The sequence below is a fragment of the Tenrec ecaudatus genome, chromosome 7 (assembly GCF_050624435.1).
Source record: "Tenrec ecaudatus isolate mTenEca1 chromosome 7, mTenEca1.hap1, whole genome shotgun sequence".
In the NCBI taxonomy this organism is placed as follows: Eukaryota; Metazoa; Chordata; class Mammalia; order Afrosoricida; family Tenrecidae; genus Tenrec; species Tenrec ecaudatus.
Window position 1 is genome coordinate 90,864,593 of NC_134536.1, and position 16,355 is coordinate 90,880,947.

Consider the following 16,355-nt stretch of genomic DNA (forward strand, 5'->3'; position numbering starts at 1 on the left):
AGCCTGAGCCAGGTGGGCAGTAAACCTGGGTTGGCCCAAACTAGGCCAGGTGTCGACCACGCCTCCCAGCTGAAGGTCTTAAAGGCCAGAACCCGAACACTCCTGCCTTGTTTACCTTTGGCTGCTTCTCTGCTCAGCCTTCTCTGCTCAGCCCTGTCAAGACCTCTCTCTGGCCTCAGGCCGCAAAGTGTGGGGGTGCAGTCCCGTGAGGTTGCCCGTGTTCACTAACTGTAAAACCTGAAACTCCTTCTGTCTGGATTTGTTCTCGTGTGAAGCCGAGAGTCGAGGAATTTCAAACCTGAGAAACCTAACTGCTGAGTCCAAACTGCTGACGTGTGCTCTAACCACTTAGCCAACAGGCGGGCCTTGCCACTGCTTCAGAAGAAAGGGGTCTACACTTAACTGGGGTTCTGACTTGCATGCGGTCCGACAGGAATCAACGAGGCAAGGGGCTTGTTTTGTTTTTGCTGTGTGGTGGGCAAACAGTCGTGGCAGACGCCCTGCAAGCCCGGGCTCTGAGAAAGGCCAGGAAGGAACCGGGTACAATCCCACCGGAATCCCAGGCCTGGGCGATTGGTGGTGCCCGCCCGCCCGCCGCCTCCAACGCCCGGATCGGAGCGGGCCAGCGGGCACCCCTCGGCCCTGGCAATCCTTCCGAGCAGGGTGCCAACTAAGCCCGCAGGGCTCCTTAGAAGAGGGCACTAAAGTAAGTAAAGTGCCCTTCATTGCGCGCCCGGTGAAGCTCGGCGAAGGTTTGGGCAGATGCGTGGTGTGGAAAGCAGGCTGGCGCTCGCAGCGGCCGTGACCCCAAATCGGGGCTCTAATCTCCGTCCCCGACTGCGAGGAATCCCGGCCTCCCAGGAAGCAGGGCGCCTGCTGCCCCGAGGCCCGGGCCGAGGCTGCAGCGAGTGCAGGGGCGCCACCCTCGGGGCCCGCCCGGGGCCCCTGCACAACTCCGCCTCGCCCGGGGGCGGCCTTGCAGGGAAACGCGCGGCGCGGCGGCTTCGCCCCGGAGCCGCGTTGCGCAGGCGCGCTGGGCGCGCCGCTGAGGGGGGCGTGGTCCCGCCCAGCGCCGTGATTGGGCGGCGCGCCCGGCCGGGCGGAAGCCCAGCGAGGCCACGTCGGAGAAGTCCGAGTTGGATTCCCGGCGCGCAGCAGGCGGGAGCCCGTTCTGAAAGGTGAGCGGGGAAGGGGGTGCGGGTGCACCCCGAAGCTAGAAACCCCGGGATCGGGGCCTTCCCGCACACCGGGGTTGAGGGGAAACGGTTGGTAGAATTTTGGTTGCTCCTGGCCTGCTGGCAAAGCTAGCCCAGAGCACCGGACACACCCACCGCCACTGAGCCTCCGCAGCGGCCAGTGGGTCCCGCCAGTGCTTGCTTAGGTCTGGGGCCAGTCGCCCCGCTCCTTCGGGAGTCTTCTCCTTTACGGACCATTCAGAGCCCTTAATAACTGTGGATTGTCTGTTTTATTTATAGAATGCGTCATGATAAATGTACTTGCCAATTGCTTAACTGTAGTAATTAATGAATCTTAGATTATCAGAATACTAACCAGGTTGTTTTGGTAAGTCTTTCCACCTTGAATGATGGCAACTTATTCTACTGCCCTTACTTCCTCTCTCAAAACACATCCTTTGGGGGGAGGCTCAGAATGTTGCAGACCTCTTAGGGCAGCTCTTGCAGCAAAAATAATTAGAAAGTTGTTTATAATTTTTGTAGGCATGGACTTAGACGCAATTACAAAATATTCCACATTGCACGCCAAGCCCAATGGACTCCTTCTTCAATATGGAACGGCTGGGTTTCGCTCGAAGGCCGAGCATCTTGACCACGTCATGTTTCGCATGGGCCTATTGGCAACGCTGAGGTCAAGACAGACGAAATCCACCATAGGAATCATGGTCACAGCCTCGCACAATCCGGAGGTAATGCATTGAGTACTGCAAACTGGGAAGGTTTGACCTACAGTGGAAAAGTACACTTCGGGGAATGCGTTTCTTCATTAAGATGTGCTCCTGGATTTGGAACAACTTTTTTCTTAGTACAGTGGTCACTGAACATTCATGTCCCCGTAGGGTGTGGAGAGAAAGAAATGACACACTGTCATTTTTGGGGAGACTGTCCATATTAGAGGAATAACCGAACGTTCTTCCAGGATCATGATAAAACTTAGAAGTAAGGAAAGAAATTGAGGGCAGGAGCTGGGAGGGAACAGGTTGGAATGTTTCCAGATGAGATTTCTGTAGATAGTGACTAACAGTCCTGCCTGAATGAGCAGCCAAACAAGTGACTCCAGGGATCCCACTTTGAGTTTGGGGCAGGATATTGATGAGGCCCAATGTTCCTCATTTTCTTAATATGTTTACCATATTTTGTCATGTCCTCCCTGTAGTTCACTACTACATGGTTTCAATAACCTGCTTCTGTGTGGTGCTCGGGTTTTTTATTTTTACCTTTTTAGTGAAATTAGGCAAAAGTTTAAGCGGTGTAGGATTGTAATATCTGCTGTCTCATAAACAAGAAGAAAAGGCTCATCCGATTCAAAGTACGTCCTCAGGGTACATATCCAATCACCACAGTTGATTGGTGACTTGTAGGAAGTTACCCCAGATTAGTTCAAGAAATCAACACCTGGTTGAGAACTGCTCTCTGCTTGGTTTCCTTCTGTTGACATCTACTCTTTTTTTTTTTAATTTTTAAAAATTAAAAAAAATTTTTTTGACATCTACTCTTGACAGTACTTTCTTTCAAGGAATTTGAGCCAAACAGAGTTGGGAGTGTGATTTCAGCTCTTGTGACATCCACTAGTTGACAGGCTGTTCTTGGAGGTTAGAGTTCTAGAAAGAAGGCCCTGTTGGTACCGTCAGTCTACTCCAGGTGTGCCCTGGCCAACTCACTGACAGTGCGAGTGAGTGCCAGTGTAGCAGATGGGTGTTAGATTTAAAAGCCAGGTAGACTTTTGACAGCAGCACCGGTTCTAGCTATGTGGACATGATAAACAAATGACCTATCTTACCAATTTTCTTACAGTAAGATTTCGGCGCATCCTGAGATAATGTGTATGCAGTATCCAGTTTAGCTTGTGGTTTTCGATCAGTCCTTGTTGATGCTGCATTGCCATCATTAGCCTTTGTTGGGGGAAAAAAGCTGAGTTCTTTAACTCATCACTTGTGAATATGCACAGGTTGCTATTGTCCTTTTTCCTTAAAGGAAGATAATGGTGTGAAATTGGTGGATCCTTTGGGTGAAATGTTGGCACCATCCTGGGAAGAACACGCTACCTGTTTGGCAAACGTTGAGGAGCAGGATATGCAGAGAGTGCTGACTGACATCAGTGAGAAAGAAGCCGTGAATTTGCAGCAAGAGGCTTTCATAGTCATTGGCAGAGATACCAGGTGAGCATTGGAGAAGCACCGTGAATGGTCGCATCTATTTTAGAAATCTTTGATGTGGTGGGGGAAGGGTATATAAAAATGCTCACTCCAGATCAGTCAGAAAGCACAAGTAAGCCTGTGTCTGCCTCGCTTGTTGGGCAATTCAACAATAGGGGCCCCGTCCACTGAAATCACTCCAGGGCAATTCACAACAGGAGTACTGTATATACTTGTGTATAAGCTGAGTTTTTCAGCACATTTTTATGCAGTTTTGTGGTAAAATTAGGTGCTTTGGCTGATAGTCAGGTGGGCTTATACCCGAGTATGTATGGTAGTTGCTATCGCAGGGTGGGTTTTAGAATCAGACTCTGGTTGGAATCCCAATATATATATCCCGATGTAATACTTAATATATGATTTGAGCTTTTGGACCTCCATTTCTTCATTTCTAAAATGTGGATAAGGTCCTATCAGAAGATTTTTTTGTGAGGATAAAATAAAGGATGCAGAACACCTACTTCCTGGCATGAGGGAGGAACGCAGTAACTGCCCCAGCCAGTAGCTTTGCTGTTCTCTAGAGCAAGTCCATGTGCCACTGGCTCTGGGAATTTACTCTCTCATTTTGATTATTCTTTTGATGTGGTGAAGTCGGCTAATTTCTGAAATCCACCATTACAGTAGGGCAATCAGTTACCCTTTAGGCTGCTAACTTCAAGGTTAGCAGTTTGAACTCCCCAGCTGCTCCTTGTGAGAAAAATGAGGTTTTCTTCTCCCACAAAGATCTACACTCAGAAAGATCTACTCTTGGAAAGTCTCAGAAACCAACAGGGGCAGTTCTACCCTGTCCTGTAGGATTACTGTGAGTCAGAATTGAGTGTGGTCATTTAACTTGTTGAGATTATTATTCAAATATTTATACCATTTTCCCACGGAAAAGAATTAACAAGGTATATTACTTTCTACACATTTATATATGGTAGCTTTTTCCTTTTGAGTGTGAGATGGATATTTCCTTTTTGTATGAGGTCTGTTTTATTCCAAAATTCTCCCAAAATAAAATTTCCATTATATTTCCAAATGCTTGCACTTTTAAAACTTGTTTATTGTGGTATCAGAATGGTCTCTCAGGTAACAATGACTACAGATTCTTAGGTAGCAGAAGTAGCCTAGTGACTGCAGCCCCCGCGAAACCCTCCCACATGCATTTGGGTTTCACCTCTTAATTAATCTAAACATCACTTTTCTATAGATAGAAAAGTTAGATAACATACTTTATTTTTTAGGCACAGACCTCAGTATATCACAAATTCTTTCCTAGATCACGACCGTAGAGCAAATATTGCAATAAAGTGAGTCATACGAATTTTGTAGTTTCATAATACATATTCAAGTTAGATTCACACTGTGCTAACATCTAGTAAGTGGACAATGGCATTCTGAGAAGATTGGAAGTATTTTGAGCATGCCTAACTGACACAGACATGAAGTGTGCACACGCCGCCAGGCGATGGCTCCGAGAGACTTGCTCCACACAGAGTCGGCGCTGTCAGTTGGTAACAAGAAGCCGTCTGCAAAGCACAGTAAATTGCAGTGCAGAGTGACAGGAGGTGTGCCTGGGGTTGGCTCGGCCTTTTGAAAATGAAGCGTTGCTCTGTATTTGTGGTGATTGACTATTAGATTATGCGTAGGTTCACATTTGTAACTGTTCTTTGACAACATGTTTTAGTCAGACTGGTGGAGGAGGGGTATTGTGAGATGAGGGTGTTCATGTACTTTCCCTTTTATATCTATTTTCTAAGTACATTTGAAAGCCAAAATATCTTCAAGAAGTACATTCTGAAAACTACTGGAAAATGCTTAGAATTTGCCTGTATGTTTTCAGAATTTACAGGAGCCCTGGTGGCTGTGGTTGAGGCTTGGCTCTAACCAAAAGGTTGGCAATTCAAACCTGGCTGCTTGTGGGAGGAAATGAGTCAGTATGTTGCTGAAAAGATAAAGCAGTTTCGATAAAGATAAAGGGAGATTTACTCTGTCCTGTAGAGCCACTAGGGTTCTACAGAATCAACTTAGCGGCCTTGGGTTTTTCAGAGTTTATAGCTTCCGGGTAAAGTGCGTATTCTGCGTAAATTGGCAGCTCGTGTTTACGTTTCTACTCAGAGCAAGCAACTTCACAGGTGGTTTTGTTTTCTTTAGGCCCAGCAGTGAGAAACTTTCACAGTCTGTCATACATGGTGTGACTGTGTTGGGAGGTCAATTCCATGGTAAGTAGTTATCCTGAGATTTAAGTTAATCTTTTAAAAAAAACTTTTAAAAATTTATAAATACTGTATACTGTTTGTAAAAAGTCACATATATGTATAAAAATTAACTGTCAGGCCTCTAAAACCTTGCTTCAAGCCACATCTAATCTGACAGATGTTGCTAGTTATGCCAATGAGGCATGGGACTGGCTACCCAGTAAGACCTAAATGACATCAGCTGAGCGCAGGGAGTGGGACTGTGAGTCATTTGTGCCTGCTTGATGGAGCTCCAACCAAGGCGCAGCTTGCTGAGTCTCCGTAGACTTCCTGGTTTGTGAAAGAGGATCCATGGCAGAGTAGGAGGCTCGTACTTCCTTTGTGAAGACTTGAAAGCGCAGCCTTGAGGGCCTCCCCAGACCTTCTTATGTGTCCCTCTCCAGTCATAGCCTTTTTGTTGTAACAAAAAATGTAATCATAAGTGCATGTGTTAACACTTTTCCCTGACTTTTGAGTGGTCTTAGGGAAACCCTGAGCAGCAGCAGAGTGGGGCCACCTGGTCCCTAGTCAGGGCCTGGGTAGTCACAGACTTATATAAGGGAGCTTCAGGAAGCCCCATTAAACTGTCTGCTCCTGTAAAACTTGGCAGTCTTGAAAACCCCTTGAGTCAGTTCTAGTCTGTCACTATGAGTTTGAATTGACTCGAGTTTGGTTTTGGTATTTTAAATTTGTATTCATCCTTATAAACTTGGGGCTAGTGTCCTTTAGGCTGTTTCCTAGTTGCTGTTGGGATGGTGGAAAAACCCCAAAGTGTGTAGCCAGTAAATTCTATGAGATAGGGTTCTGGGAGCTTCAAGCTTGGAATTGCCATCTGAGGCCTGGGTAGGCTTGGCAGTCTGGGGGACTTAGAACATGTGATGTCTTAGCACCCAGTGGTTTGGGTCAGAGGAACAGTGCTGCCTTTGTACTTGGTGTTAAAACCAATGGAACAGATTTGGGGGTGGGGGAGGGCAGAATTGATAACAATGATTTGATCGATCTCTTTGTTGACAGCAACTGTTTTGTGTGTGTTTGCTTTTATGGTATAGTCTCACTAAGAAGATCTGCTAATGGGCTCACTCCTGTGATTTGTAGGGCACTGATCCAGGTGGGGGTCTCCACTTAGTTGACCCGAATTATATTCTTTCCACCAGGACCTCGTGCACGTTCAGTCGTGGCCAGTACAGTGAGATTGGACTAGACCCACGTGCGTAAAATATGGGCTTACTGGAATAGGAAAGGGATCCAGTTTGAAGCCCTAGAATGCAGACTTGGAAGAGATGTGGTGAGCCTTTTCAGGAGTCGGGAACAGGAGAAAGGGCTCCTGGCAGGACTCTGGGGAGGAACACACATTCAAAGGAGCAGCGCAGGCACCACCATCCTTCAGCTTGGCGCTGCTGTTTGCGCCTCTGCCAGTTAAGAGAGTGTTTGCTGGGAAGCATGCACACTGCCCTTGTTCACTAAGAGGGAAATTAAGTTTCTAGCAGGATGATGACCCATGCTTTTTCCCATTCAGGTTATTGCTCCGGTGTAATTGTTAGGTGCCATCAAGTTGGTTCCAACTCATAGCAACCCCGTATATCACAGAGTGCCCCACACTGGATCCTCTGCCGCCCTCTATTGTGTGAGCCTGCCTGTTCTTGCAGCCGCGGTGGCCATGCATTTTGTTGCAATTCTTCCCTTTGTTTCTGACCTACTTTCCCACACATGCTGTCCTTTTCCAGAGTCCAGCCTCTCCTGGCAATACAGCCAAAATACTGTCCATACTTGTGTTTAAGTCGAGTTTTTCAGCACATTTTTAATGCGCTTTTTGTGTGTGTGGTAAAATTGGGTGCTTCAGCTGATATTCGGGTCAGCTTATACTTGAGGATACACGGTACCTGAGAGGAAGTCTTGATCATGTTCACTTCTAAGGAGCATTGTGACTGTACTTCCAAAACCCATTTGTTTGTTCTTTTGGAAGTCACTGGAACTTTCAATATTTGCCAATACTTTAATTCAAATGCATCAATTCTTCAGCTTTTCTTATGAGGAAAATTATTTATGAGATAGTTGAAAATAGTATGGCTTCTGTCAGGGGCACATTAGTCCTTATGTTAGTCTGGGTACATTAGAGAAACAAATCCATAGAAACTCATGTATAAGAGAGGGCTTTATATAAAGGGTGAGTGCACATCAAGAAAACATCCCAACCCAGTGCTGCCCAAGCCCACAAGTCCAACATTAGCCCGTATGTCTGAAACCAATCCACAAAGTCCTCCTCCATCCCACAAAACACACGTAATGATGGCAACTGCAGGAGGGAAGCTTAATCAGTGTGCGTGTAAGCATCTCAGCACTGGCAGGGGTCTCCACATGACTGCTCCAGCACCCAGGCTGCATCGGGGTAGGTCCATGTGGCTTCTTCTTGGATGTCTTGCAGGAAATAAGTCTTGCAAGCTGAAGCAGGAAACTGACTATGGCATCTGCAACCTAGTCTGACCATCAGAAAGCAAGAGACCAAAGAACTAGAAAGGCGAGGCTCACCGAGCCATTTATTGTTCTGCCTTTCAGTTAACCCCACATGTGTTTATTGGCCAGGTTGACACATTAAACTTTAACTATCTCAGTTCTTACTGTGGCATCTGTATACTTCCAACACATTAAAGAGGTCTTGTGCAGCATGCTTAGCCAATGCAGTATGTCATTCGATTTCGTGGTTGCTGCTTCTGTGTGCACTGATTGTGGATCCATGCTGAAATCTTCAGTCTGAGTTTTATCACAGATACTTCAAATCCTTTGTTTGCAGCAAGCAAAATTGCCATCTGCATGTCAAGGGTTGCTAGTAAGTCTCCTCCTAATCCTGATGCCACGTTCTTCATACAGTCCAGCGTTTCAGATTACTGGCTCAGTTTGCAGTTGAATAAATGTGGTAAAGGATACAAACACAACATACTCCTTTCTGATTAAAAAAAAATTTTTATTAGGGGCTCATACAACTCCTATCACAATCCATACATACATCAATTGTGTAAAGCACATTTGTACATTTGTTGCCCTCATCATTCTCAAAACATTTGCTCTCCACCCAAGTCCCTGGCATCAGGTCCTCATTGTTGCCCCTCCCTCCCCAATCCCCCCTCCCTCATGAAACCTTGATAATTTATAAACTATTATCTTGTCATATCTTGCTCTATCCCACGTCTCCCTTCCCCCACTTTTCTGTTGTATGTCCCCCAGGGAGGAGGTCACATGTGGCTCCTTGTAATCGGTTCCCCCACTCATTCACTATGGTAAGATTTTTTGTTTTGATGATGCCTGATACCTGATCCCTTGACACCTTGTGATCACACAGGCTGGTACGCTTCTTCCACGTGGGCTTTGTTGCTTCTGAGCTAGATGCCCCTTGTTTACCTTCAAGCCTTTAAGACCCCAGACGCTATATCTTTTGATAGCCGGGCAACATCAGCTTTCTTCATATCTGCTTATGCACCCATTTGTCTTCAGCGATCATATCATGGAGATGAGCATGCAATGTAATGATTTTTGTTCTTTGGTGCCTGATCACTGATTCCCTTCAGCACCTCGTGGTCACACAGGCTGGTGTGCTTCTTCCATGTGGACCTTATTGCTTCTGAGCCAGATGGCCGCTTGTTTACCTTCAAGCCTGTAAGATCCCAGATGTTATTTCTTGATAGCTGGGAACCATCAGTTTTCTTTACCACATTTAGTTGTTCACCCACTTTGTCTTCAGGGGTTGTGTTGGGAAGGTGAGCATCACAGAATGCCAATTTAATAGAAGAAAATGTTCTTGCATTGAGGGAGTACTTGAGTGGAGGCCCAATGTCTCTGCTACCTTAATACTAACCTTATAAATATATGCACATAGATCTATTTCCCCAACCCATTGTATAAATACATTTGCATATGTACATGTAAAGGCATGTACATCTAGAACTTTATAAATGCCCTTTGCCTCCCAGCTCTTTCCTCTATTTCCTTTGACTTCCTTCCTGTCCCACTATCAGGGTTTCAGGAATTCCTCTTAGTTACATTACCCTTGATCATGCCCAACCAGGCCTCCCACACCCTCCTCACCACAGATTTGGATCGCTTGTTGTTCCCTTGTCCCTGGGTTTATTAACACCACTACCTTTCCCCTACCTCCCTGTCTCCCATGTCCCCATGGAACTATCGGTCCCGTTTTCTCTTCCAATTGTTCATCTAACCTATTTTATTTAGACTTGCAGAGATATTAACATGCATAAAAACAAGACAGAGCACAACCAAGCAACAATCTACAACAAAACAACAAACCAATGACCAAAACAAAACACAAAGAAAAGCTTGTAGTTAGTTCAAGGATTGTTTGTTGGCCTTTACAAGTGTTTTGCAGTCCAGTCTGTTGGGGCACCATGCCCTGGCCCCAAAGCAGACCTTCAGCATTCCCTGGGGACCTCGCCACTCCATTCCCTTGCTGTTCTGTTGCACCCCCATAATGTTTTGCTTCAGTGTGCCGGGATCCAACCGGGTGCAGTTCCCTCACTGTGTCTCCGGTGTTGTCGCCTGTAGAGCTATGTGTCAGTGAGGATGTCATGTCTCATAGGGGACCAGCCAGGTGGTCCTCTCTGTCAACTGGCTACTTTAATTGGGAACATCGACCTCTTGGCCTGATGGGCCATGATGTGTTCCACTCTCTCCTCCTCCCCCTTCTTCTGCTCCCATGTGCTCCAATCAGATATGTCCCTCTTCCGGAGCTGTAGATTCAGTGCTGTCCTTTGAAATAAATTCTTCTGAGGGGAGGGGCAGATGTCCCCTTAGTAGTTGGTGTTGGGACCGATCCCGCAGACCTCTCCACTGGTTCCCTACTCCACGCCAGCATGTTGCATTCACATCTTGGAGCATCGGGTTGAAGTCTGGTCCCTCTTTCCCTGTGGAGACACAAACAATACCCTCCCCTTGGGTGGGTTAGTGCCCTGTGCCCCCGCTACCCTTTTCTTTTTTCTTTTTTTTTCTTTCCCCGCCTCCTTTTTAGTTGTCTACCATGTGTATCCCTGTCTTTGATCTGGTCCCTGCCATAGTACCTGGTCCTCATCCCAGGAATATTTTTATACCGTAGCTTTTTCCCTATGCCCCATTTGCCTTTTTTTTTAAAGCTTACCTCAGCAGCCTTTCAAGTCTTTCTGTATATAAGTCAGTGCTATCTTGAGGTCTGTTTTCTCTTTTTTGCCCTCTGGGTGAGGTTGTTCTATGTGGTGGTCTCTTATTTATGCTTGATGAGTGTTGGTCTTCTGCCCATACTGGGTCAGCAAGGATCTTTTGTAGGACGGGGTTTCTTCTAATGTATTCTTTGACTTTTCCCTTGTCTGGGAAGATTCTTACTTCTCCATTTGTTTTGATTGATAATTTGGCTGGGTAGAGTATTCTTGGGTTTGCATTGTTTTCCTTCAATTTTTGGAATATGTTACTCCACTCTCTCCTCCTCCTCATAGTTTCTGCTGATAGGTCTGAGCATATTCTTATTTGGGAATCTTTATATGTGATTGCTTGTTTCTCCCTAGCTGCTCTCATGATTTTCTCCTTTTCCTCAAAGTTGGATAATTTAACTATTATGTGCCTTGGTGACTTCTTGGGATTCAGTCTTGCTGGGGTCTTTCAGCCTGCTGAATGGTTGCCTGGTTTTCATTCACTCAGCTGGGGAAGCTTTCTTCCAAGAATTCTCTCACCTTTGTTGCAGATGACTTCTTGGTTGTGTCTTCCTCCGGTAAGCCAATAATTCTAATGTTCACTTCATAGCATCAGACATAGCTTTTAAGTTTTCTTCAGCTTCTCTGAGGATCTTATTAGATTTTTGTTCACGGTTGTTAAAGTCTGCTTGGATGTCCTCCAAGTCACTGATGCGGTTCTCTGCTTCCTTCCGCTGCTTCTCGACGTACGTGAGTGTGCTACTGGTTTTTGTTATCTCCTCCCTAAGCTCATGTATTTCTCTTTGATTTATGGCTTTCCTTTTTCTGTATTGTTTCCCTCATATCCTCTATGACTTCAAATTGCATTCTGAAAATTTTCTGTGGCAGCTTAGTGTCTGCTTCCTCTATGCATGTCATTATGTTCAGGACATCTTCTGCCCTTGCCTTTTGTTTCTCCTGTTTTTCGTTGAGGTCATTGGGGCTGATGGCTGTTTGCATTGCATTGTTTTAGAGGAGCCAGATGCCATTTTCCAGGGAGTGGAAGAGCACTGGCTCTCTTTCGGAGACTTGTAGGAGTGCTTCATTGAACTGCCTACAGCTTATTTCACTATGGAATTAGCCTACCACTTTATCCTCCTGTGGCTTCCATCTCAGGGGAGTGACCCAGAAGGGTTGCCTGCTTTGGTGTTGCGGCCGTTGGGCAGGGGTTCCTGCAGCAGCTTGGAACCTTGAGGAGTGTTGGCCAAGCTGCCGTATTGCCCCAGGCACACAGGCTCGAATGCCCCAGTAAGAAGTTGAGCAAAGTATCCCCTGGTGAGGGTCAGCTACACTGGGTGGAGCTCACCTAGCTGGGTGTGGTGCAGGTGTAAATGCCCTAGGCTAAGGGGAGTGGTCTGGAGGTTAGCAGTGAGAGACCAAGAAAGAGGCAAACAGGAGGAAAAAAAGTTAAAAAGCAAGCTGGATGAGCCTGTAGGGGATGGGGAAAAGGGGGATATAGTGAAGAGATGGAAACAAAGCAACCATGTAGCTGAGTCCCGATTCCTGCCAGTGGAGCTGCAAGGGTTTAGTTCCTGCTCCGAGGCAGCAGCAGCAAGCTGTGGCTGTGTTGAGAAGAGGGCCCTGCACAGCCCTCCAAGACTGAGGGGGGCAGAGAGGAAACGCAAGGGTCTGGTCCCTGCCCCGAGGCCGGTGGTGGCAAACTGTGGCCGTGTTGAGACCAAGCCGCCCTATAGGCTCCAAATGGTCCCGGTTCCTGCAGAGACAGTGGCGGGGCCAAGGTCATGCCCCAACCAGCCTCCACTGAAGTAAGCCAAAAGCCCCCAGCCCCTCAAAACCCCATGGGTCTGTGCCTACTTATCTTTATGTGCACCTCCTGTGATCCAACGGCATTGAATTTCCCTCTGAGCAACTCTCCTGGGCTGAATTGTGTGGAGTCCCCCTGGTATGTGTCATTCCGTTGCCTTCTTGCCGGAAGTCCTTTCTGATTTTAAACCAGGAAGCATTTTCTTGTTCTGTTCAAAAGACTGCCTGGTCCGTGTACACGGTCCATGGGAACACAATAACGTGTTCTGGAATCCCCATTCTTTACAATATCAGTAATATGTTAGGGTTCACAATACCCTGTTGAATACCCTGACATAGTCAACAAAATACAAGTAAACACCTTTCTGGTATCTCTGCTTTAAGTCAAGATCCATTTGATGTCAGTAGTGACATCCTCTATTTACATCCACTTCTGAATCAGGGTAGAATTTCTGATAGCACCTTGTTCATATACTTTTCTGGTGAATGATTTTCAGCAAAATTTTACTTATATGTGATAGTGATCACATTGTTTGATAATTAACACATTCTGCTGGGTCACTTTTCTTTGGAATGGGTGCACATATGGATCTCTTCCAGTCCATTGGCCAGGTACCTGCCTTCCAAAGTTTTTGGTGTAGACTAGGGAGTGCTTCCAGTACTTCAGTTTGTTGAAACATTTTAATTGATATTCTTGCAATGCCTAAAGCCTTATTTTTGGTCAAGGCATTCAGAACAGTTTAAATTTCTTCCATCGGCACCATTGGTTCTTGATCAGAAATAGTTGAATTTCAACCAATCCTTTTTGATAGTGACTGAATAATCGTTTTATCATTTGATTTTTTTCAGTAGTCTATAGAATCCTTCAGTGTTTCAGTTTGAGGCTTGAATTTTGCCTTCAGTTCTTTCAGTTTGAGACAGAGAGAACGTGTTCCTTTTTGAGCGTCTAGCTCCGAGTGTGCTCATTCCACGGATATACTTGCATTTTACAAATCCCTTTCTACTTCAGGCTGGGCGTCACCAGCCATGACTTGGCCTGGAAAGGACTGGTTTGAGTTCTGCTTCTACTGTCCACAGAGGAGTTGGTGTTGAGCGGGTTCTGGAAGTGAGGTCATGGACGGATTTGGAGTTTGATTCTACATGCTGTGGGATTCTGTCGAAGAACGGCTTTCCCTGAGTAATAACAGAGCAGCCTTTGTAGTTGTTGGCGCCGTTGGTTGGCTTGAAGAGTGGTGTTGTTGCTGAGTTCACGCTGACTCGGGTGCTCCCCCACAGGTGCAGTGGAGAACTGCTCCATCGGATTTTCAGGCGGGGACTTCTTAGGGGCAGATCTCTAGGCCTGTCTTCGAAGATGGCTCCTGGTAGGGTCAAATTGCCAACCTTTCAACCAGGAGTCAAACACTTTAACCCGTATGTTCCTTCTAGTGTTTGGCTCTAGGAAACTTTAAGCATACGTGCTGTTCTATTTTTGCTAGTGTCCTGTCTTAGTTTCCTCAGGAAATGACAAAAGGTTGGAGTAGCTGCAGCAGAGACAGAGTAGTGAAAGCTAAGGTTGTGGTCGTGAGCAGAGGCCAGGCCATTGGAAGGCTTTGAGGTCATGGAAGGATTTGGAGTTTTCTAAATGCTGTGGGGTTCTGTTGAAGGGTTTTTGCACAAGAAAAAGGTAAGGTTTCCGCTGCCTGTTGTGTAGGGAAGAAGTCGTTGGCACCATGAGTTGGCTCTGGCTTATTACGGAAGGTCTTATGGGTCGGAGAAGTACCCACAGGGTCTCAAGTGGGGCATTTTTAAGGGAGCTGACTGCCACGCCTGTCTTCTGAGGGGCAGACTGCTGAGTACTTAAACACCGTGTCAGTATGGCTCCTTCAAGAAGGGGCAGGAAAGGTGTAAACGGAGAAAGCCCCGTTAGGAGACTAAAACGAGAGTGATAATAATAGAAACGGAAAACACTGAACACTAGTTGAATTCAGAAGCTCTTGTGATGTGTGATGAAGTTAGAGAGTGTTACAGTGAATTTCTTCCAGATTTCTGGGTCTAGCACCTGTATAGTTTTTTATTGAATAACTCTGCATATTAAACTCAAAACTAAACTCATTGCCATCAAGTTGATTCTGAGTTACAGTGATCGGATAGGACAGGATCAAACTGCCCCTGTGGGTTTCTGTAACTCTTCATGGGAGTGGAAAGCTCCGTCTTCTCCTGCAGAGTGTGATGTTGGTTTCAAACTGCCGACCTTGTGGTTAGCAGCCCAGAATGTAACCCACTACTCCACCGGGGCAGAACAGTCGTTTATTAAATGTTCATTTTATGATCGTAGTATTGGTGATAACAATCTTCTCTTTCCTCCACACCTCTCCCCCCGAACCCCCAGCGCCTACCCTGCACCATCTCCCTGTTCACTTGTGGATCAACCGCTGTTGTCCATGGGGTTTGGTTTTTCTCTCGCACCTTTTTGGAATTAGATTACCTGGTCTTTTCTCCAGCGTCATAGCAACCCGGAAGCCACAGCTGACCTCTGGGTGGTGGTTGTACATGAGGGCATCAGCCCAGTGGAACCTGGGTCTCCTGCACTGAAGACCAGCGTTCTTCTGCTGGAGCACCAGTACCTCCTCATCCCTTTCCTTACGTATGCCTGGGAAAGGAGCCTAAGCTTTATCCACTTAGATTCCTGCCGCCCATGGAATCGCCTGCTCTCATTTAATCCTCACAAATGTTTCCTTTCCTCGGGTGAGATAGAGTTCTTTGGAGTTTAAACCTTGTGAGAGCCTGGTCTTCTCCGAGGTCCCCATCTTAGAGCAGCTGGAACGACTGAACACTATCATCCGGTCGCTGTGGCCCTCAGCCTGGATTCCTGTACCCTGCATCTGGGGTTCTGCTTTCACCTAGATTTTGGCCTGAGAATTTTGCCAGCCTTGCAGATTTTCAATTTTTTAAAGATATTTTTCTTTTACTTTAGAATTTTTGTTTTTTTGGGAGTGTATCAGAATGGAATTAATTTCTAAATTGCCTTTGTATCTAATCTTTACCTTCTCGTTATATATGAATATCTATATGAATACTAGAATTCAGCATGTGACATGCAATTACACTGATGCCCATGGAGCATGAGAGCATCTGGATCGTTTGATACTTTCATGTTTTCTGAGATTCCTCTTTTTGAAGAGGACTGCTCTGCTGAAATCCCTGGAGGAGGAATCTGCCTGCCCTTGGTTTCTCCTCCTTGCATGTGGTGAATTTCTTTCTGTATTTCTGTGACAGATTATGGCTTGTTGACAACGCCCCAGCTGCACTACATGGTGTACTGTCGAAATACCAACGGGCAGTACGGGCAGGCAACTGTGGAAGGTTACTATCAGAAACATGCCAAGGCTTTTGTGGAACTTACTAAACAGGTGAGAGTCTGTTGAACACAATTAGAATTTTAATAAATGACAAATCACAAGTAACTTGAAAAGTTTCATATAGAGATTTAATTGAGGTGAGGTTCACAACATTCAGTTAACCGTGTATAATTCAATGGTATTTATTGTGTTAACAGTGTCGTGCAAATATTTTATCACTATTGAAAACGTCAGACTCTCAGACTCTCACCAAGTAATCACTCTTTCCTTTCTGTCTGTGAACATGCCTGTCCGGTTGTGTCACATAAAAGGATTCAGACAACATGGGATCCTTCACTGCACTTAATATTTGGAGGTCCATGTAAGTTGTAACATGTAGCAGTGCTTTGTTCCCTATGAG

At 46.0% G+C, this 16,355-nt stretch overlaps 1 protein-coding gene across 1 annotated transcript in view; it reads left to right on the plus strand.

Moving 5' to 3' along the window:
• The first annotated feature begins 1,059 nt into the window (after positions 1-1,059).
• Positions 1,060-16,355, plus strand: part of PGM3 (phosphoglucomutase 3) — a 39,852-nt gene continuing 24,556 nt past the window's right edge. Inside the window, exons 1-5 of the mRNA XM_075554831.1 lie at positions 1,060-1,178; positions 1,719-1,924; positions 3,210-3,394; positions 5,567-5,634; positions 15,873-16,006. Coding sequence (XP_075410946.1) covers positions 1,721-1,924; positions 3,210-3,394; positions 5,567-5,634; positions 15,873-16,006 — 591 coding nt within the window. The 5' untranslated portion in view covers positions 1,060-1,178; positions 1,719-1,720. The remainder of the gene's footprint in view (positions 1,179-1,718; positions 1,925-3,209; positions 3,395-5,566; positions 5,635-15,872; positions 16,007-16,355) is intronic.